The sequence below is a fragment of the Patella vulgata genome, chromosome 5 (genome assembly GCF_932274485.2).
Source record: "Patella vulgata chromosome 5, xgPatVulg1.2, whole genome shotgun sequence".
Lineage (NCBI taxonomy): Eukaryota > Metazoa > Mollusca > Gastropoda > Patellidae > Patella > Patella vulgata.
This window is the reverse complement of record NC_065883.2, coordinates 1,770,986-1,793,616: the sequence shown is the minus strand read 5'-3', so window position 1 is coordinate 1,793,616 and position 22,631 is coordinate 1,770,986. Positions and strand designations below refer to the sequence as shown.

General features: G+C 35.0%; 1 protein-coding gene across 6 annotated transcripts in view; it reads left to right on the top strand.

The window, feature by feature from the left end:
- LOC126822730 (disks large-associated protein 5) overlaps positions 1 to 22,631 on the top strand; it is a 106,593-nt gene that overhangs the window by 46,142 nt on the left and 37,820 nt on the right. Inside the window, exon 1 of one of the 6 annotated variants that reach the window (XR_007680972.2) lies at positions 1,001 to 1,228. The exons of 3 other annotated variants lie outside the window; for them this stretch is intronic. Coding sequence is in view for 2 of the 3 variants with exons in the window: in XM_050551759.2 (XP_050407716.1) it covers positions 19,430 to 19,460 (31 nt within the window). In the remaining variant the exon portion in view is untranslated. Of the gene's footprint in view, positions 1 to 1,000; positions 1,229 to 7,386; positions 7,763 to 19,234; positions 19,461 to 22,631 lie in introns of those variants that run through there. 2 more of the 6 variants (XM_050551760.2, XM_050551759.2) reach the window with 2 other exon arrangements.

The following is a 22,631-nucleotide window of genomic DNA, read 5'->3' as shown; positions in this document are numbered from 1 at the left end:
ACAAATCCCTGGTTGTACGTGACAAGGAGTAGGTTCGCCTGTCCAATCTCTCGGGTTTTCTCCGGGTCCTCCGGTTTCCTCCCACTGCTAGAGACCCCAAGGCGCAAGCGAATTATTGAAATAAAATTGAACCATATGTTAGTCCCGAAATGACCTAGTTTGCGTCGAGTGGACGTTAAACCCCATTTCTCTCTCTCCTGGAATGTCAAATGAGTACATGTCTGTGTCATATCAACATGGTTTAAGTCTAATCAGGTGGTCAATAGAACAAGTTAGGACTTGTATTCAAATTAATCAAAGACTTCATTTATCTAAGAAACATAGAGATGGTGGAACAAGTCAGGACTTCTATTTAATTACTTCATTCATCCAACAAACATAGAGATTGTGGTATGAAAGCATCAGCTACTAATGTAGACTTTAAATGGCTGTAACCTTAGAGATCATCAGTTAAAATAATTATTGAACCCGATTTTTAAGAAATAAACATGTATTTGATGGTATATGGTCTTTAAACTCTAAATTTTATTTCAAACTGTTGGGAAGTTGAATTAAGAAGTTAACCCAAAGAAACAGTGTTTAATCAAGCAGGGGGATGTGGGGGTGGGTGGGGTGGAGGGATGTTCTAGTGGTTTAATGTGTGTGTGTGACATCACAAGGTCTGTCATTAAGTTAAGTGGCGTGGTTTCGATTTGCCGCTTGAACGTGACAAGGAGTAGATACGCCTGTCCAACCTCTTGAGTTTTCTCTGGGTCCTCTGGTTTCCTCCCACTGCTAAATCCTGAGATGATCTAGTGTGTGTCGAGTGGACGTTAAATCTCTCTCTCTCTCTCTCTCACTCTCACTCTCTCATCAGGCTGATTTTATTCTAGGGTGTTGGGGGCTTTAAATGTGGAATAAATTTTATCCAAATGAGGATTTCATCGTGCTGATGTTTTATTTTAATTAGAGGAACTTTAAACTTGACCCCGGTGACACCATGTTGATTTCCTTCCCACATGTGACTGAAAGCTGTGATTCAGTCACTCATAATATTATTTATTCTATTATTATATATACATTTCTTACATACCATAGAATAATTAAATACACACACAGCTAGAGATTGTCCTTCTTCTATTGACCAGTGGTTAAACCATCCAACCATAATAAATCGTGGTCAGTGAGTAAAATCGTGGATTAATCATCATCTGTTTTTGTTATCGTTATGTGATTTATTTAATTAAATGTAAGTAATTATATAATAAGAGTATATTATAGATATATTTACAAACATGTGATAATATGGTATTATGAGAGATAATTTGTTTGTGTAGGAGTTTTTCCGTGCTAGTGATTATTTAGGTTATTGTGTAGTATAAAACATCAATGATGTTGAAAAGGGCGGGGTTGCGATCAGGGCTTTCATTTCAGTCGTAACTGATTGACATTAAAATTGACATGCCATAAAATAAGATACAGATAGGGAGGGCATTTGTTTTGGTTATATTGTTGTTGAAAAGGGCGCGGTTGCGTTACGGTTAAGGGGCTTTTGTTTTAGTCGTATATGTCGACTGACATTAAACTTACTGACAGAGGGTTAACAAGCCATCAAATTACATACAAATAGATACAAAAGGGAATATTTGACTTGAAAAACTATGTGATAATTCCTCTGTCAATTTTTTATTTTCTGTTCAAAATTTCCCTCATACATCTGATCTAGTATACAGCATGGTGTATGCCTGTTATCATGAACCTTAAACCCCATTTCAGTTCCTTTGAATGTGTCAACCAACTGTACATGTTTGTCATTCACTTTATTATACATTGGTTTGCATCATCGAGCATGAAAAAACATAAAAGTGCAGTTGCTATTCATATTGAGCTTTTCAAGTGGTTGGTTGGGTGTGTTAAAATTTATAATAAATAAAATATCTTATTGTATACATGGTAAATATTAAACATTTATTACAGAAAAATCTGAAAAAATAACGATTTTTATCTCCAAGATGAAATGTGTCTCTGGCGACAAAAACAAATCTACGCCATGTTAGCTTACCAACAATTGATAACTTTTCAAGGGACAAATATTTTTGTGTTTTAAAAACCAATAGTATGATGGTCATTTGTTGAAAAAGCATCCCGGGAACAAGCCCTGGCTTGCTACACTGATGGCCGAATAGTTAGCACGTGTGCGCTGTATCCTAAGGCCTGTAATTGAGTCAACTGGAGTGGTTTCGAATGCCCGGTTGTACGTGACAAGGAGTAGGGTCACCTGTCCAACCTCGTGGGTTTTCTCCGGGTCCTCCAGTTTCCTCCCACTGCTAAAGACCCCTACGCGCAAGCAAATTATTGAAATAAAATTGAACCATGTTAGTCCCGAAATGACCTAGTTTGTGTGGAGTGGACGTTAAACCCCATTTCTCTCCCTGTTAGCTTACCAACAATTGATAACTTTTGAAGGGACGAATATTTTTGTGATTTAAAAACCAATAGTATTAGTATGGTGGTCATTTGTTAAATTACCCCGGGGATAAGCCCTGGCTTGCTACACTGATATGCCCCCAATGTGAATTTGGTTCCAATATGTGTGATATAAATATATTGGATGTTTATCCATTATTGTAATTGTATTGATTTATCAAGTAGGTAATATGTAGATTATTAGATTTATACATGTAGGTAATATTATCCCGTATACCATAGCATTAGGTTTATATATGTACAATATTTGGTTATTATTCTGTATACCATAGCTTTAGATTTAAACATGTAGGTAATACATAGAGTAATATTTGGTTATTCCATATACCATAGTTTGAGATTTGACATGCTTCACTTCATGATTGTTTATTATAAACAATAGTTTATTGGGATTTGTATCTGAATAGGGATTGAAGATCAGACATAGCCTAGACCCCTCTCGTTCTTACGTTTGTTCCTTAAATATAACCCCTATGGCTTATACTTGATTACTATCATAAGGTGGTCGAGGGAGGCTCTCTTCATCAACGTTATTTAGCAGCTGAGAGCAGCTTGCTGTTGTGAGTAAATCTCGATAGTTTTCAAACAAGAACGCTAAGTAAAAGTCAGTAAATATGATTTGAGTGATTGTTAATTTGTTGTAAATTAAAATAGTGTGAAAAATTAATCTCTAAAAGGAATATCAGACCAAAAATGGTTTAAATCTGTTCATTATTTACAAAGTTATGAGGAAATGAAAATTTGTCTATATTTGGTACCGTAGACAGGTTAAAACTGGTCAAAAGCCGGTGCCACCTATAATCTTGGTTAAAATCTTTTGATGGGTGAGAGATCATCTACCAGTGATATTTTGAATTTGTTTTCTTAATTAATTTTGGTTATTTTTTCAAAAATGGAAATTTTAGTTACTTATTATTTTGTGAAAAATGTAAATAAATTAATGGAACACATATATCAATGATAAATTGAATATATATCAATATTTTAACTTGCCATAGTCTTAAACTCCTATATCCAGACCAAGGGGTGATCTCCATGTGTTAGTCCCAAAATGACCTAGTTTGTGTTCAGTGGATGTTAAACCCTATTTCTCTCATTATCCTTAATCCACATATTGTCAACAAATGTTGACCAAGGGGAGATAAATCTTGTAAGCTTAATTATTACTCTGTGGATTTTCTTCTTCTGAACCAATTGACAGCTGAAATAATTGTAGAAAACTGAAAACTTTAGGTTAGGTCAATTTTTTTAAGACGAAAAGAAGTGATATGAAATTAGAGTTAATATCTGGTCTAATATAACCGCGAGGAAATATCCCAAGCTGTAAAAAATCTATAGAAAGATGTCATGTTTGTTTCGCGGTAAGTAGGAGAATTCATTCTACATAAAAGATGATGTTGTCTTTAATTGCTGTCCATTTACTATAAATATCAAATCCCAAGTAAATTCTTGGATGGTCACGTGCCTACTTCTTTTCAACAGGTTACTCTCAGAATCTGTTGTACGTTTAAGTCTCTGACTTTTTCAACGTCCATTCACAATCATGTTTATCAACATATACATTAAGCGCTCCCTAATGAAAACAAGTCAGACAAGCTACGCATGCAACCTTTGACATCACTCGAGCAGACAGTCCTAAATCGTAAAGCTGACAATTAGTGACACCCACTCATTATGTCCAGTGTATGATTCATGGATGTTTTTCAGGGAATCCAGTATTTTTGTAGTAAGATTGGATGTCTCTACTTCCCATATACATGTATACCAAAATTGCAATACTTTTTTTGGAAATAATCATCTGATAAATACTTTTATGGGAATGTATCTTTAATTACTCATTAAATAATCAATCTGAGTACATACTAACATGGATTAAGCCGTGAGAAATTTGATATTTTAATGGTTAATGCTAATGGCACATCCGGACTTTAAAAGGCTGTAAATGATGTGATTGTTATTATATTAATCAGTGAATGTTACCTGTGATTACAGGTGAAATATAGGTATTACATATAGTATTATATAGCCTGGAGAAGTATGTACAGGTATTATATATAGTGTTAACCTACAACTAGTATTATATAATATATATAGGTAAAGGTGATCAGCTATATCTGTATCAATATACCCTAGGGAGATATAAACATACACCTAATAAATCATACTAATTTATCCTCTCATTCTTACCTTCATTCCTTAAATATAAACCCTATGGCTAATTACATATATCATTCCAGTAACCGAAAAAAAATCCCAGTTGCCAATTGCATACTATCATTCCAGTTAACCGAAGAAAAACCCAGGGGCTAATTGCATACTGTCATAAGGTGGTCCACAGAGGTTTACCTGTTCTTTCAGAAAAACAAAACTTTGCACATAGTTTCTTATTGATGTATTTGATACATTAAAACAACACAAGTTTTATAAAGGGCTATTATTTACTTAAAATAAGGCTAACAATTTTGAGTAAATTCTTAAGTCTGAAAATGCTTTGTGAACTCGAGGCCTGACTTACTGATCTAAACACTGCATCTCTAACTCGTGTCAGATTACCTGGCTTATTGAGTGATATATGACCAAATATCTCCTGTTTTTTACAATGAGTTTTTGATGGTGTTTTGGTTGGGGGTTGGTCCCAAATTTCTGCTCTTATTGAGTCTAGTACTCAGAAATTAAAATAAAATGGGATTTAACGTCCTACTGTTCTGCTCCGACTGGGCTAATGGAGACGGGTGTGTGCTATGAGGGACATTTTGGCCAAGGGTTCTTTTATGCACACAACAGTGTACACAGGACCTCAGTTTTTTGTCCCATTGAACGACTGTACGCTGTCCCTTGCCAGGCCCTCTGTCCTGCAACCACACCGGAAAGGTATGATGAACTTTCTAGGCCAACTCAGGGATGGAACACGGTATCTCCAAGTTAGCGAGAGCCATCGTCTTATTCACTGAACCACTGAAATGTGAGAAATGACGATTTGTTGCCCCTTTGCCATCGTCCCCTCTCCACCCTCTTTGATTGGTTGCTCCTCGGATTTGGATGCCCTGGGGCCACTTCCCCTTCTGTGGTTGTCCCTTCGATTTGGCCATCGTTCCCTCTCCCCCTCTTTGCACGCCAATACATGTATGTACAGTAGTAGTGTGTGGTGCAGTCTCCCTGTTATTTCTATTACAAATATAATGCAGTTTTGTGATTCATAATTTAATTCACAATTCAAGCTTTGTAACAATCAATCATGAAGTCTTAACGGAGACTGAGCAACAGGTACATTATCCCTGTAATTAACAGAAACAAAGCATGTTGACAGATGGAACTAATTACTGGTTAATCCTGTCTTTAATACTGGTTGACAGAGTATAATTACTCTTCGTCATCTTTACTATAAATCAAACATCTTTTCATCTTGTGTCTTCAAAGACGTTACATTTTAGATATTCATCCTATTAGTTACAGTCTAGTCTAGAGGTCTTATTCACTCACAAACATGTTCACTTAAACTGATGCGCAGTAGAGAGAAATGGGGTTTAAGGTCCACTCGACACACACTAGGTCATTTCAGGACTAACATATGGGTCAATTTTATTTCAATATTTCGCTTGCACGTATAGGTCGTTAGCAGTGGGAGGACCCGGAGAAAACCCATGAGGTTTGACAGGCGACCCTACTCCTTGTCACGCACAACTGGGGAATTGAACCATATGTTAGTCCCGAAATGACTTAGTTTGTGTTGAGAGAAGGTTAAACTCTCTCTCTCTCTCTCTCCCCTCCTGTTTTCACAAAGTTGTGTTTAGTGAAATGAGTTAAAACTTCATATTCATAATATACCACATTTTCATAAAAAAAAACCTTAATACAAGAAATTCAGATAAATTTAAGTCAGTGAGTCAAATGTGAGGTGCTCCCTTGACTGTATGAAGATGTGAGAGGCTACCTTGACTGTACGAGGATGTGAGGTGTTCCCTTGACTGTACGAAGATGATATGTTTTTAGTATGATAATGGTCTATTCTTGTTTTGTAGTCTCAGTATTGTCATTTAGCAGAAATGGCAATTTAGGTATTTTTAAGTTTGTTAATTAGTGTGTAAAGTTGACGGCAATTAATGAAGTTGAGTGAAAACCATTAATTAAATAAAACGGGTTAAGTGACTCTTTTTATTACCATTATTAATTAATTAATTAAAGAGGGTCATTAATTAAATTTTTCATCCTTGCTTTTTGCACATTGAGAAGGAAAAGTCTTGAATTTTAAGTTCCAATTTTTTTACAAAATTCTTTTTTTTTAAAATATAAAGGAAATAGACCATCAAAATTCAAAATCACTTGCAACATTATTTGTGATATAAGTTAAAAATAATTTTTTTATTTTTTTAGAAATCAAATAGAAGGAAAATTATTTATTTTAAGGTTCATGATTTTTTTTAAAAAAAGAAAGAAACAAAATTGAATTACAATTAAAATATGCATATTTTTTTATTAAAAAAAGCGGGGATTTGGAAAAGGATTTTAAAAGATTTATTTTCTAAAGAGTTTAAAAAGCCTAATAAGATTTGAAATGCTAAATCGGCAGGTTTTTTTTAAATACAATTTCTTTATTGAACTGATCTGTCAGCTGCTACCATGATGAAATATGTTTGGTATGTTCCCTGCTACAAAATCAATAAAACAATGAATCACTTTACTTATTTTATTACTTTCTTTCTCCCAAAAATATCAAATTAATTACATATTTAGAGGAAAAAACAATAAAGCAAATGGAAAAAATATTGAGGTCATAGAAGATGTAAATCAATATTATTATTATTTAAAGACAACAGAAGTTATGTGAACACATGCAGTGGCAGCCATGTTGATGACTAGTCACTGATGATAGCTGAGCTATAAATAGAATATTACTCATGAATTGTGGGTAATTGTGATTTTACCTGACTATATTCAAGGCAGTGACCAATGATATGTTGAGTTAGTTCTGGTCAAGTTTTAGTGGACTGGTCAGACTTGTGTTGTCTGTGTTGAGTATTCAGCTAGTCAGAACCTGCATTACAACCCTTCACTGGAACACTGCCTCAATTTGTGCATTTATAATTCTGGAGTTTCTTGGATATTTTCACTGGACTATGTTTTATGAAATATGTTGTGAATTAACCGGCTTTTAAACTATTTGACTTATTTTCTGCTCCAGTGAATCTGTTTGTAATTGGCCACAGCTGACACAAACTTTTCTAGTCTTTTATCTGATATTAGTGGACTATTTTCTTGAAGAATTTTATCAACATGCCTGCTGCTGTCGTGTCTAAAGGTAGGAATACAACAATGACATGAGGGTCAGGGAGGGGAAATGAATATAAATGTGTTTTATATTTTCTAATGTAGATGAAAAATATCAATAAATATGCAAGCAGCTGACTGGTTCAACAATTCATCTATTCAATTGGCTACGTGTTTCCTTCAGCGAATATATCTTATTGTTCAATGACTATTATAATGATACTCGAACGAACGTGACTGATTTCTTTTGAAAATAAAAATCTGTGAAGCGTATAAAAGGACACTGTCTCTGTGGTAATTGAATTATGAGTTGAGATGTTTTTAGGATTTTAGTTTTGTATGAGTTTTTACAACTTCCCTTCCAATCAAAGAGATTTAATGAGACACCTTTATCAGGCAGTTTCTAGAAAAACATTTACCTCTGTTCTTATTCCTCTTGTGCTGACCGCGTGGTGGAGACACCTTATCTTTTAATATTGGAAGACATTTCTAGATCTTCTGCTTCTTGGACGTTTTAACAAGTGAGCAAAAGAGAAATATGTTTAAAGTCCTCTTGACACAAACTAGTTCATTTCGGGACTAAACATGGTTCAATTTTATTTCAATAATTTGCTTGCGTGTAGGGGTCTTTAGCCGTGGGAGGAAACGAGAGAAAACCCACGTACAACCAGGGAATCGAAACCATGTCAGTTGACTCAATGACAGACCTTATGATACAGCGTGCATGTGCTATCCATTCACCCATATTTCTAGGATAAATATGTAATTACTGGTCTGCTGTTATTTGAGTTTTTTTAAGAGTTCGAAGGGAAATAATTTCATTTCAGTAAATTAGATTTTAATTTGTATACATATTTCATTGTTTTTTTGTAAATTTGAATTTTTTTCCATTACGGATGATATGATTATGATTGATTTGTGAATATTTGAATTTAACAGTAGACAAATAGGTTGGGTTATCTCGGTGGTTATCTCGGTGGTTAATATTTAAATTAATGTTTAAATTGAATCAGAAGTAGATCAGGTCATATGCATAATGAAACATATGACTAGACTAGATAAAATCTGTTTAAGTTCAAGTCTGGCTAAAATATGCATTCATTATGCCGCAGGACCCTGTTTAGTTATGAAGGGAATGTTTATGGTTGTGTCCATACGTAGGATGTTAAACCCCATTTCATTCAATTCTTGCATATTGGCGATCGGATAGAAAAATATTTTTGAAACGTGTCTGAATTTAAAGAGAGAACATAACTAAAGTTAGTTAATGAAGGGATTGTTTTGTATCCATAAATGGTTGTTAAATGAAATGGGGTTTAACAGCCTACTTTCTGGACTGGACTAATAAAGACGAGGTGTATCCATATAAGTAGATATACCGGTATATAAGATAGGTATTTTGTAAGATGATCAGGTAACTAGGACATATATTTATTCAGTGAATCACCTGTCTACCTGTCTATAATATACAGGTAGAGGTCGTTAAACCTTTAACACCTGTATACTTTTCAAATTAACCTGTATACTCGTCCATTTGCTCGTCTAATGCAGTGGTCATAATCCTGTTTAGCTAGACAATGTGAAATTTTGTTATTTTTTTTATGGTCCATTAATTGCTGTGTCGCTCACGTTTTGTTCTGACACTTAGAAATGTATGTGTAGATGTAGAATAAATCTGTCAACTCTGCGACAGGTACAGATGTACTTCATCATGATCTACATGTAATATTTTTCAATATTCCTGTTGATGCTGTGGTCCTTCATGGTGCTTACTAACACAACAATAAAATACACCTACATTTCCATTGCTTTCAAAGTCGAAACAAAAGCTAATGCTTAGATAAGTTACGATCTTATAAGGTGGAAAAAGTCATCCAATTGTAATAAAAGATACCGGTACTTAAATCGTCTTTGCTTCACAATCTACACCAATTTTGAACAGAGTAGGAAGATTTTTTTTTTTTTTTTTTTTTCAATTTTTCATAGTCCAATGCATGTCACCTATAAACTATAGATGTATCATTGCTGACAAGGGTATCAAGGGATCACTATCAATTTAACCCTTATTAGTCGCTACTCTCAAGTGGATATATTTTTAGTTATAAATGAAATAGTGTTTAACATCTCACTGTTCTGCTCCGAGTGGACTAATGAAAACATGTTTTGAGTTATAAAATCTACAATGGAAGACAAGAGTTGGTAGATAAAATAGATATATATTTTATTATATAAAACACCCTTTTCAGACAGCATGTAAATTATGCATTATTACATTATATTACCGATAAAAAATACATAAAAAGTGGATGACATATACCGGTATGTATAAGAAAGTACATGTATTTACAATACATAATGACTAACTATACCTTCTATATTTTTATTTTCTCATAGTTAAAATATTTTAAAAACAACCAAAACGTTCGCCCATTTTGAGAGTGTTTCCTGTTAGTGAAAATCTTGGTTATACATGTACATGTATGTACATTCACAATGACTCGACTATTTAAGTATTTTGTATAAATTTCCAAAATTTGTTTGTTTGATGAAATTATCTGTAGATAAAAGAAATGTGAGACGGGATGTGTAAAAAAAACCTCGACCTGTCTGTTGTCGTGTTTTAATAGGATGTGTGTGTGTATAAAAACATGTTTCATTGGATGTCAAGTTTAAGGTGTGACATATAGAAACATTTATCGCTGTGTAGGTAGGGCCAGATTAAACTTGCATGGGACCAAAATGTCCCTGGACCCTTTCATCAACGGAGGAAAAGGGGGAATATATAGGGTCATTGTCCGTCACACTCGTACAAATTCAGTATGATGGATAGATTTGGTGTATACAGAACTTAACAAATGATATATTTATTTATGGTGCAAAAATGCTTTGGAGCTAATTTGGGGGCCCCTTTAATGTTGTGGCCCTGTCAGCCCCCCCCTCTTTTAATCCACCTCTGTGTGTAGAAAGAAGAAAGCGGTAAAGACCTTTCTTTGAATTACTTTCTGACAAGGGAAAACTCGACAGGAAAACAAGTCTTGTACTTAAAGTCTTAGAGGTCGTTAAATACGTGTAAAGGTCAACAAATACCAAGTTTATCATAGGCTGATTAAACTCATGGGAAATAACCCCATTACCTTTTAAAATATAAAAATATAAAAACACAAATTTATATGGAAAACAATCACTGATTTTATTTCACACTACATTTCAACAATTTCCTCTTGTCGTTAGCAAGTAGTATAATCCAACCTCATGGGTTTTCTCCGGGTCCTCCGGTTTCCTCCCAGTGCTATAGACCCCTACGCACAAGCGAATTATTGAAATAAATAAAATTAAAACCATACGTTAGTCCAGAAATGACCTAGTTTGTGTCGAGTGGACGTTAAACCTCATCTCTCTCTCTCTCTCTAGTGGTATAAGGATTACCTTTAAAATAATCAAAATAATATTCTTGATTACAACAAATTTATTGATTAAACTATATGTTTACTATAGAACTAGGTGCTTATTTAAATATCTTCATTTACTAAATCATCGCGTCAAGTGGTGGGGTTTCAATTCCCCGCTTGTACATGACAAGGAGTAGGGTCGCCCTGTCTAACTTCATGGGTTTTTTTCTGGTCCTCCAGTTTCCTCCCACTGCTAAACACCCCGACACACAAACAAATTATTTAAATAATGTTAGTTCCAAAATGTCCTAGTTTGTGTTGATTTGACACTAAACCGCTTTCCTCTTTCTCTCTTTCTTTTACTAAAAGTGGCTTAAAACAGGACGTTGTTTTTCATTTTACTATTTAATAACGCGTTAAATCTTTTGTCAGACAATCTGAAATCATTTGTGATACTTAGAAATGCAAATTGAGACGAGAACAAAGACGCAATATTTGACTTCTGTTCAAACACACGCTATAACCCCATCATGACATAAAAACTAATTGAAAAAATAGAAATTTAACTCCTTGAAAAATTAAAATTAAGGGTGTTTAATTTGAGGAATCAAATTTCCGATGGATCCTTATGAATAGTTTGATTAATATAATTATCAATAACGTGCATGAGTGACATGTCTGAACGAGGTGTTAAATTACTAGTAAATGGCATAGGACAGGGTGGAATGCAACATATGCATGACATATAATGGATGCACATGCAATACATGTGCCGAATGTGCCGAATCAATGGTCAGTCAAGACCAGATGTTGATGTCTCATACCAATACTGGCTGTGGGTTGATTAATTAGAACATTATTTCTTGGTCGTTTATCAAATATAATTAACAATAACATTGACAATTACAGTTTTCTTTCCTGAACATGGAATAAATTAAATGAATTTTGTTGTTTAATTGTGAAATATGGTGTTCTGTATAAATAACAGGCTAGGGGTCAAGATTAATTGATGTTTCGTCCAATAATAATTATTTAAATTCTGACCTATCCTGGACTCAAGCCACCTGTCATGGACAATGTCAGGTTCAAATTGTTGGACTCTGTGAAAAGGAAGTGGCCTAAAGAAAGAATGGAATATGTCATGCAGTTTACCATGAGGACAATTTTGCCTGTACAACGGTGCTATGGTCTATCCTATTTCGAATTCCGTCAAGAGTTCTTTTAAGTGATACTTTGTCCATTGGGATTAGATTCGTTATTTCTAGATGTAATTTTGACCGCTGTTATTGGTACTGTAGTAATAACATTAATTATTGATAGTGTATAGTCTGTTTGCTCGATAGTCAGGATAAATATATAGCTTCTAGCCAATTAAACAAGTGCCCAAGTCAGAATAAATATAGCTTCTAGTCAATTGGAACAAGTGCCTAGTGTTTTTATTATTGTAAATGAAGCAACCAATTTTCTATAAATATATTAATTGTTTTTATTACGTTATTCTATCGACAGCTTGAACGTGACGGAATAAAAGTTAAATATAGCCAAAGCTTTAGATCAGACCATAATCAAACATACATTTATTAAAATACTTTTGATCCTCAAAGAGAGGGAGAGAGAGAGGGGGAGGGAGAGAGGGAGGGGAGGGAGTCATTAGGTCTGTCATTGAGTCAAGTGGCGTGGTTTCAATTCTTGGGTTTTCACTGAGTCCTCCGGTTTCCTCTGGTTTCCTCCCACTTCTAAAGACCCCTAAGTGCAAGCTATGATTATTGAAACAAAATTGAACCATATGTTAGTCCCGAAATAACCCAGTTTCTGTCTGTCTCAAGATTGAGAGTATGACACTTGAGAGAGGTGACCATTATATTGAATGTGACCTTTGAACCCCATCAAAGACTGAATGAATGTAATAAGTCACTTTAACTAACAAAGTGTGTCTGGTCACTTAGGACTAAATTAGTATTGATTGTCCAGTCCCTTGTGTCACGTTAACCTTCCAGATGTAATCTATCAGACTGGTTTATGACCAGAATATGATGTTCAAACACGATCAAATTATCCTCCGTCAATATCATCTAGTAATGGAAGAATTAACATTTTGTATATTTGATCTGCGATGAATCTACAATCGCTGGTGTATTGGTCGTTACTGGTTCTGTAATTGATCAGAAAAAAGTCGACCAGTGATCAAATAGCGTGTGTATAGTATAAAGAGAGCGAGAGAAATGGGGTTTATTTCCATAATTCACACGAGGTTGGACGGGTGATCCTTACTCATTGTCATGCACAAGCTAGGAATTGAAACCACGCCATTAACAATGGCACCCTGGTTCAATCGGGGTGTTGGCTGAGAAACTCTCCAGATTGTCTCGCCCAATTTCCACCTTCTTTGGGGAAAATGACTAGTTGTTAGGGTGGGATGTAAAACTGAGGTCCTGTGTATATCACTGACCGTAGTGCCACTGTTCAGGCAAAATTCCCCTCATAGTACATGTACACTTAGCTCACTTCATGGTGTATGTTCGTCTATATTAACCCAGTTGGCCAATAAAAACCTCTTTTCATTTCATTGCTATTGATTTTTAGGGGGTTTGGGTGGCCAAATGGTTAACACGTGCGCGTTGGATCAGAAGGTTTGTCATTGAGTCAAGTGACTTGGTTTCGATTCCCCACTTGACGTGACAAGGAGTAGAGTCACCTGTCCAACCTCCACTTGATGTGACAAGGAGTAGAATCACCTGTCCAACTTCATGGGTTTTCTCTGGGTCCTCCGGTTTCCTCCCACTGCTGCTAAAGACCCCTACATGCAAGCGAATTATTGAAATGAAATTGAACCATATGTTAGTCCCGAAATGACCTAGTTTGTGTGAGTGGACATATCCCGTCTCTCTCTATTGATTTTTATCACCGCTACAAATTTACAAGAATTTAGTTATGTGAAGAATTACCTCCCTTGAATTGATATATAAATTACATACCTGATTGGTTTAGTATTGGAATGTGAACAATGTTTAATCAACAAGGATTAGATTACTAATTTAAATAATTATCTTTATAAGATATAACATTCCATAACATTCTATCATTCATCTTATAATGATCAAGTCACGAATATATTAATTTAACAGCAAGCAAATGTAGGCTAATGTCAATATTGATGTTAAAGAGACAGTTTATCTGAAACACTGAACCGTGTGTTAGTCCCAAAATCACCTAGTGGACTTTAAACCCTCCCTCTCTCTCTCTCTCTCTCTCTCTCTCTCTCTCTTTTTAAATATCAGATCAATCCCCTCTTGTACAAATTTTGTTTACATAAATTTATTGTCACTCTCTTTAAATTACATGATTTTTGACAGAAGGTCAACCAATGTAAACAAGGTCATTGCATTATACCTACATTATTACCTGGGACTGTATAATACAGGTATACCATACCTTTATACATGTACATATTAACCTGTGACATATACCATGCCTTTATTTATATTACCCAGTGGATGTTAAACCCCATTTCTCTCTTTATTCATATCAACTTTGATCTAACTCGAGTTAATAATAAAATCACGTCAAACCCTTTTTTCTTAACAAGATATATATTATAAATCATATCTTTATATATTACCCTCTCTTTGTCAGTATGCGATTGGTTCGTTGGGTACTTGACTGTTCGCTTGTCAAATAAATCTGTCAGGAAGAGTCGGAAGACACTATTTTAATGATTTCAAAATGTATAGAGAATATGTTTTAAATTTGAACCAGACAGGTAATTCTTATTTAAATTTTTTTTTCATGGGGTTTTTAAGTGGACATGAGTAATAGTCCTTGGGGTGTTATTTTGTGGTGTTTGAGCGGACTTGAGTAGTGGTTGTCAGGGTGTCTTAGGTTTGTTGTGTAGTAATATGTTAGGGAGTTCGATATCTCAATCCTTAGTTTATGTGACAAGGATGTTTGGTTTCTGGGTTTCGCTCATTTCCTTCATGAAAGTAAAGATAAATATGTTATTACTGATAGTTTCCCCTTGTCAGTGATGCAGGACGGAGAAACTGACAAGGACAGCTGTCTAGTTGTTCGAATGGGATGAAAAACCAAGGTCCCGTGTACACAATGGCGTACACATAAAAGATGCCTTGTCAGTTGGAATTCGATATAAGAGTAGGCCATAGTGCCACTGCCCGGGCAAACTTTCCCTCATAGCACACAGTATGGCACACATTGGCATGCACATAAAATATGCCTTGGCAGTTGGAATTCGATATAAGAGTAGGCCATAGCGCTGCTGCCCGGGCAAAATTTCCCTATTAGCACACAGTATGGCGTATGCCGGTTTTCATTAGCCCGGTCAGAGCAGACCATTAGGACATTAAACCCCATTTCATTTCATATTACTGGTACTTATTTTGTGGACCTGGAAAACCAGAGGGTTCCCAATTTGAATCCTGGCATCGACCAAGAAAACTTTCAGATTTATTTTTTTATGCACTGTGCTTATATATCAGGGAAAGTCCAGATTTGTTCACATTAGTGTATACCTAGGGGAACCTTTGGCACCTTGACAGTGACTTTAACTTTAATCAATTTTAGACAATAATGGATGATCCAAAAACTTTAAAATATATACGTAATTGAGAATGTATTGATATTGTTCTTGAAAAGGAGGATGTTAAATTAGGTTCATTAAATATTAAAACCCAAGTGGAATTAAATTTCACTGATTATTGATTAAATGATAAATTGAAAGGTCAGATTTGATTTTTTTTTAGTTTTTTTGGTGTAGATTTGTGATATGTTAATTATAAACTTTGAAAAATTAACTAATTATAAAACATAGAAAAATGTCCTGTGTTCATTGATCTTATATTGTCAACCTGATTAGAACACAGATCCTATTTTCGTTTCGTTTTTTATAGTTCTTATAATTATTCTCACATCGGGGAAATTTTCTGCATGTAAATTACGCAGCGCATCCTCAATATTTGCATTTATTTGGAAAAAAAATGTGTGAAAAACACAGATTTTTGCGTGACTCAAACCCAAGGGGGGTGGGGGGGGACCAGACTTGCTATATTTTAGACAACAAAGGGACTTTAACTTCTATTTTAAGATTAAAATAAAGATTGTATCATAAGTTCAAAAATGTCAACCCTAGAAAAAAATAAAATAGAAGGATCTACCTGTAAGTTAAGTTTCTAGTATGATTTATAGTATGAAATAAAATGGAGTTTAATGTCTTACTTTTGTGCACTGACTGGGCTTATTTAGACTGGGATTTAGATGTTATAGAGACCCGTATAGATATTATATTAAACTGTTTAACAACCTAGGAGAGAGAGAGAAATGGGGTTTAACGTCCACTCGACACAAACTAGGTCATTTCGGGACTAACATATGGTTTAATTTTATTTCAATAATTCGCTTGCGCGTAGGGGTCTTTAGCAGTGGGAGAAAGCGGAAGTACCCGGAGAAAACCCATGAGGTTAGACAGGCGACCCTACTCCTTGTCACGTACAACCGGGGATTCGAAACCCCGCTAGTTGACTCAATGACAGACCGTATGATACAGCGCAGCGCGGCGCGCACGTGCTAACCATTTGGCCATCCCCCCCCCCCTCTGTATAGATATTATATTAAACTGTTTAACAACCTAGGAAATATAGAAATATGTTATTAAATAAACAACTAAATCCCAGAACAAAAGGTCAAATATGTGTTAAATAAACCAAACACCCCTTTGGTCACTGGCTGTAACACAGGAACTGACCGCTTATTTTGTATCTAAGATAGACTACCGGTAACTGACCAATATATTGACCAACTAACACACATGGTCAGCAGAATGAAACTTGAACACACAAGAAACTAGTAAATATCGGGGAATATTGATGTTGTTTCAGGAATAAGAGTTTTTGCTGATATTAAGGAATTATTTTGCTGATGTTAGAAATTTTGCTGATGTTACGATTTTTGCTAATTTTGCTGAAGGAAACTATTAAGTTTATGTGTAATGGGATTTTATTTATAAATTGTTTCAGAAATAAAATTTTCTTTTTGATACATTGGTCATTAAGGCATTTTACAGTAAAATAACATCAATGTTGATTTAAATTGACCAATAAGTTGTGTTTGCAATGTTGAAGACTGTGGATGACATTGAGTTTTCCTCCTTTAGACTTAATAAAAATTCAGGTGTTGATCTTCTACTTTGAGAAAACGTTAAGCGTGGGATGGGTAGTTAAATATTAACGTCTGCTTGTGAATAGGTTTGTTTATTAGGTGTAACGACAAATAGTCTGTCAGTACGGATAAATGTTAAATAAAGTAATTAACACCTGTTTTATAAAGGTTATTGTAACATTTCCTTTCTTAACGTAAAGATTTCACTCAGGTGAGGACTGTCTTAAACGTATTATAGGCCGCCGGGTTCCCTACTTAAACAACCACACACAGGAATAAAAGTATAAATGGTCCATCAAATTAAACATAACAAAATCAGTATTTAAACATAAAAAAAACATGCTGTACAACACAGAAAGATTAACATAGGGCCTAGCATGCCCATGGGTTTTAAGTTATTTTGACAACATTTCAAAGAGTATGGTATTCTCTAGATATTTTTAAGCAAAGTACAATAACAAATGTGTAGTACCGGGGGCAATTATATATAGACAAGCAATAACTTTGAAACATCCCCAAAATAAATTAGTAACTGTTCTTCCATAAGTACATGTATATATGTTATAATTTATTGCTCCGTCCAAAGGATTATGCTTATTACAGGTTATCCATTTGATTATTTTGACGAATCTATGAGAAAAGCAAGGTTTTGACGAGTCTATGAGAAAAGCAAGTTTTATCCAGTAAAGACCCTATTTTCCCATCGGTTTATTTAATGGTGTAAAGATCGTCTGTGGAGAGGTTTTGAGGAATTTATGAGAAAAGCAAGTTTTAACCAGTAAAGACCCTATGTTCCCATCTAATTATTTAATGGTGTAAAGATGGTCTGTTGAGAAGTTAATGGAGTGTTGAAAACCTATTATAATATCATTCAAGCGTTATTAGGGGGTCTCAATATCATCTCATTGACCTCTAATTATTTTGTTTAAGGCTAGGGTTGTTTATTCTGACCACAGGCTGACTGAATGTTGGGTCATCTTACAGTTATTGTTTATACTGACCACAGGTTTACGGAATGTTGGGTCATCTTTCCCATCATTGTTTATACCCGTTTATACATGTACCTTATATAATGTTATCTCGAGGCCAATGCACGACTCAAACTTTCTATCACATTCCTCAGAGAATTTTACTATAGGTTACTTATCTTATAGTTCGTTCGGACACTGATGTTCAAACTTTCTATTACATTCCTCAGAGAATTTTATTATAGGTGGTTCAGACACTGACGTTCAAACTAGTTAAAATTGCAAGGGTATATGCTGATAACACTATTTTGCCTTATTACACTATTTTGCCTATACTGTTTTTTTTTTGTTTTTTTTTAGGACTTCAAATTTTGTCTAATGGTTTGGATTGTTCGTACTTGGTTTTATTTTATTGTTGTGTTCACACTTAATTTAAACAAACCAAATTTATTATTTAGACTTTGTCGTTTCGCATGGGCACATCTCCTTATTTTGCCAAGAAGATAGCTTACAACCAAATTAAACTGGTTTATCGATCTGCCGAATTTTTAAACCAGTTCAACTTGACCGTCTGAATGAGATATTAGTATATCTCACAACAGTTTCAGACAGCCATACGATGCACAGAATTGTCGGGTATCCTACTAGAAATATCTACGCTGATTGATTAATCAAATGTCTGATGTCATATGGTCAAAACCCGCTCGTATGACCCCTGACGCGACTCCCCTCCCCCATCCCAACTACAAATGGTTAGATCTTCATGTAGTGTACGTTATCGTAAGTATAAAAAACGAAACGAAATATAGATCAGTATTTTAATCAGATTGAGTATACACACAGATATAAACGTACATGTTTTATCACAACGGAACAGAAATAACATGGAATCATTTTCATCTTAAAATTAGCCTACAAGGCGTAAAAGACATGCTGTCATTCAGCCATATAGCTGCTCATGTCCTCTTTCTTCAATCCGTTCTAACAAAACAATTATCTGCGATGAAAATTGTTCAATTTCGCGAATATTAAGTCAGTGTGACATTTTCCAGTAATTTTCTCCATTAGTTGTCCTGACATGACCTGATAGGCTTTGTTCTCAACAAACTTTTTCCACAATTGACTTTTGTATTCTGGAAGAGATAGTTTCACGGCTGACAACAGTCATTCATAATGGTGACATGCGGACATGCTTTCTACAATGGTAAGTTCCGTACCAATATTAATATTGTCCATTTGACACGTAAATCAACTAGCAATTTATGGAAACAAATTGTGAATTTTACTTGATAAATTGTTGTATTGGATTTTCATTGTGTTGTCGTGAAATAGGAGAGTTACTAATAAACAAACCTATTCACTAGCAGGACATCCTGCTTGGTTTCCTGTTTTCATTAAGCACAAGCAAGAAAATTTGTTTAGTTTTACGGATGAAACAGAAAAAGAAGGTCTTCCTGTATACAGTTTGATTACCCTGTCCAGACAATATTTGTCTCGTAGCACACTGCATGGCATATGCGTGCCTTCATTAAAACCCATTTCACTCGTTTCACTTATCGTTGTTTGTCCATTAGCGAGGACAAAAATTCTATGGATCCACAATTACTGTATTTTTAATCGGAGCTGTACGTTTCTACAATGATTCTCTTGTCGTTTTCAAACACATTGATTGTGGAAATATGTAGCTCCAATTAAAAAGGTGGGTTGGATGGCACGTTGTATCATAAGGTCTGTCATTGAGTCAAATGAAGTGCTTTCGATTCCCCGGTTGTATGTGACAAGGAGTAGGATCACCTGTCCAACTTCGAGGGTTTTCTCCGGGTCGTCCGGTTTCCTGCCACTGCTAAAGACCCCTACGCACAAGCAAATTTAGTTCTCTTATTGTTGTTTGTCCGTTTTCGAGGATATAACAACTTCAGCTATGTGTCTTGAGCAATATTTGCATGCCGTATATGTATCGTCATTAAACACTATTTCATTTCACTTACCCTCGATCACTTGTTTTTCGGACGTGGTTTCCCCTTGTCAGTGGTGCAGAATGGAGGGCCTGACAAGGACAGCTGTCTAGTCCTTCGGATGAGACAAAAAATGAGGTTCCGTGTATATATTGGAATGCACGTAAAAGATCCCCTGGCAGTTGGAATTCGATATAAGAGTAAGCGATAGTGCCACTGCCCGGGCAAAATTTCCCTCATAGCACACTGTTTGGCGTATGCCCGTCTTCATTAGCCCAGTATAAGAGCAGAACAGTAGGACGTTAAACCCCATTTCATTTCATTTCGATCACTTGTCTGTTATCTAGGACAAAAGTTTACATCAACTTGTTGTGGTAATTGTTTTGAATAGTGAGGTTATGTAAATATTAAACAAAGTAATTCTACATTAACAAAAAACAACTCGATTTGGGTAAATATTAAGTTAAAGTGCAATTTTCCCTTTCGGTTTACATTGAAACAAAATGAAATGTGGTTTAACGTCCTACTGTTCTGCTCCGACTGAGCTAATGAAGACGTGCATGTGCCATACAGTGTGCTATGAGGAAAATTTTGCCAGGCCAGCGGCACTATGGCCTTCTCTTATATCAAATTCCAACTAGCAAGGGATCTTTTACGTGCACACACCAATGTATAAACAGGACTTCTGCTTTTGGTCCCATGTGAATGACTAATGTTTACATGGAAAATATCTGTCTTTATCTTGTTTGTATGTTGGGGTGGGTCCCAGAAAGATTTTGAGATCCCACCCGTAGTACAGTAGAACGGACTGCTAAAATATATCGACAAACTATGTTTAAAATTAAACAATTTGTAATTACGGCAAAAACTAAAAAAACAAAAAAACTTTATTTTGGCTAAGAATGGAAATTTCTCGTATTTTGAATGGTCGATAAGTGGTTGAATATAAACCTTTAATAATCATGTAATCCAAGTAACTTCCCAGATATATAAGACGTGGTACAAGGTGTTCCAGAATCAGCGAGATCTCCTATTTCAAGTATCAAAGTTAATTGAGAATAAAGCATGAGAATTAACGAAGTTTTCTCCAATCTGTCCCGAGTTGATAATAATTTATCTCCGCGTACTTTCTTAAATTAAGATTTTTCCATGATTTAATTGGAAGGCAATTTCATTCTCGATATTAATTGATCAATTTGTTTTGGATGCAATCTGGCGCGGAGCCCATGAGATGAGGGAATGTTTTAACCTCATTAACTTTCACAGATGGTGTCGAATGAATTATGTAGGCGATCATATTGGATAGGATATTGAATATGTAATGTGGTATATTAGATTATGTAAATTTTGTCGTCATCATTCATATTTTATAACACTTTGGTCTTATGTAATATTGTTTGAACTTAATTTGATTAAAACACAGATTCTATTTCGTTTCGTTTTTTTATTGTTCAAAATTTCGTTTTACTTGTCTTTACTACACTAGGCTCTGGAAGAGTTGTTATATAACCTGCATTCTGGTTGATGTGAGGGATTAGCCAATGAAACGATCTGTTATGCCGAGTTTTTGGGGGTGAGATGCTCAGAACTGTGGGTAAACCAGTAGAAACGTCAACACTGATTAATGTCTTGACGTCATAAGGTCAAAAACCTTCCACTACAACCGGTCAGATCTTCATATAGTAGAGGCCATTGGAAGTATAAAAAAACAAAACGAAATATAGATCTGTATTGTCTAATCCATTGAATATTTTGGCCATCCAAGGGTCTGGAGAGCTGTATATGAGCTTGTCATGTGAATAAATGTCAAATTAATTATATAAAATTTGAAGGCAAAAGAAAGGACCAGCGATGAACAGATTTAGCTCATAATGCATCTTTTAAAAAAAAAACCCCATTGAATTATTTACTAAAATACAGAATTCTACTGACTTAACATTTTATAGTATTATTAATATTTTACTTTTTTTCCCCATATTTTATGATCTTACAAAGTTTTTTTTCTTTGCTTATATCGAATATTTCATTTGGCATTCATTATTTTATTGATCAGACTTCATACCCATGTAGCGAGAAGACGACATGCGTTAATATGCCCACTTAATGATGAATCAATGACAGTTTGTCTAGCAGACGGTCTCCTGGGTATCAACTTGAACCAGAATTCACGGCTTCCTTCCAAATAGCAGGTTGGAGTAAATGCCTAGAAAAAAATAGTCTTGATTTCTAATAACTCCAAACACACTGAACTGCCGTTCTTGATTTCATGCGTCTGGATATTGATGAGAGAAGACTGGAGAAACTTTCTAATGTTTTTGATCTTGCAGTGATGGATGTCAGCTTCTATATCTGTGAGGTTATTACATGTATTTCTGGCAGGTCTTCGCAACTGCAATTAATTTCGATTAGAATTTGACAAA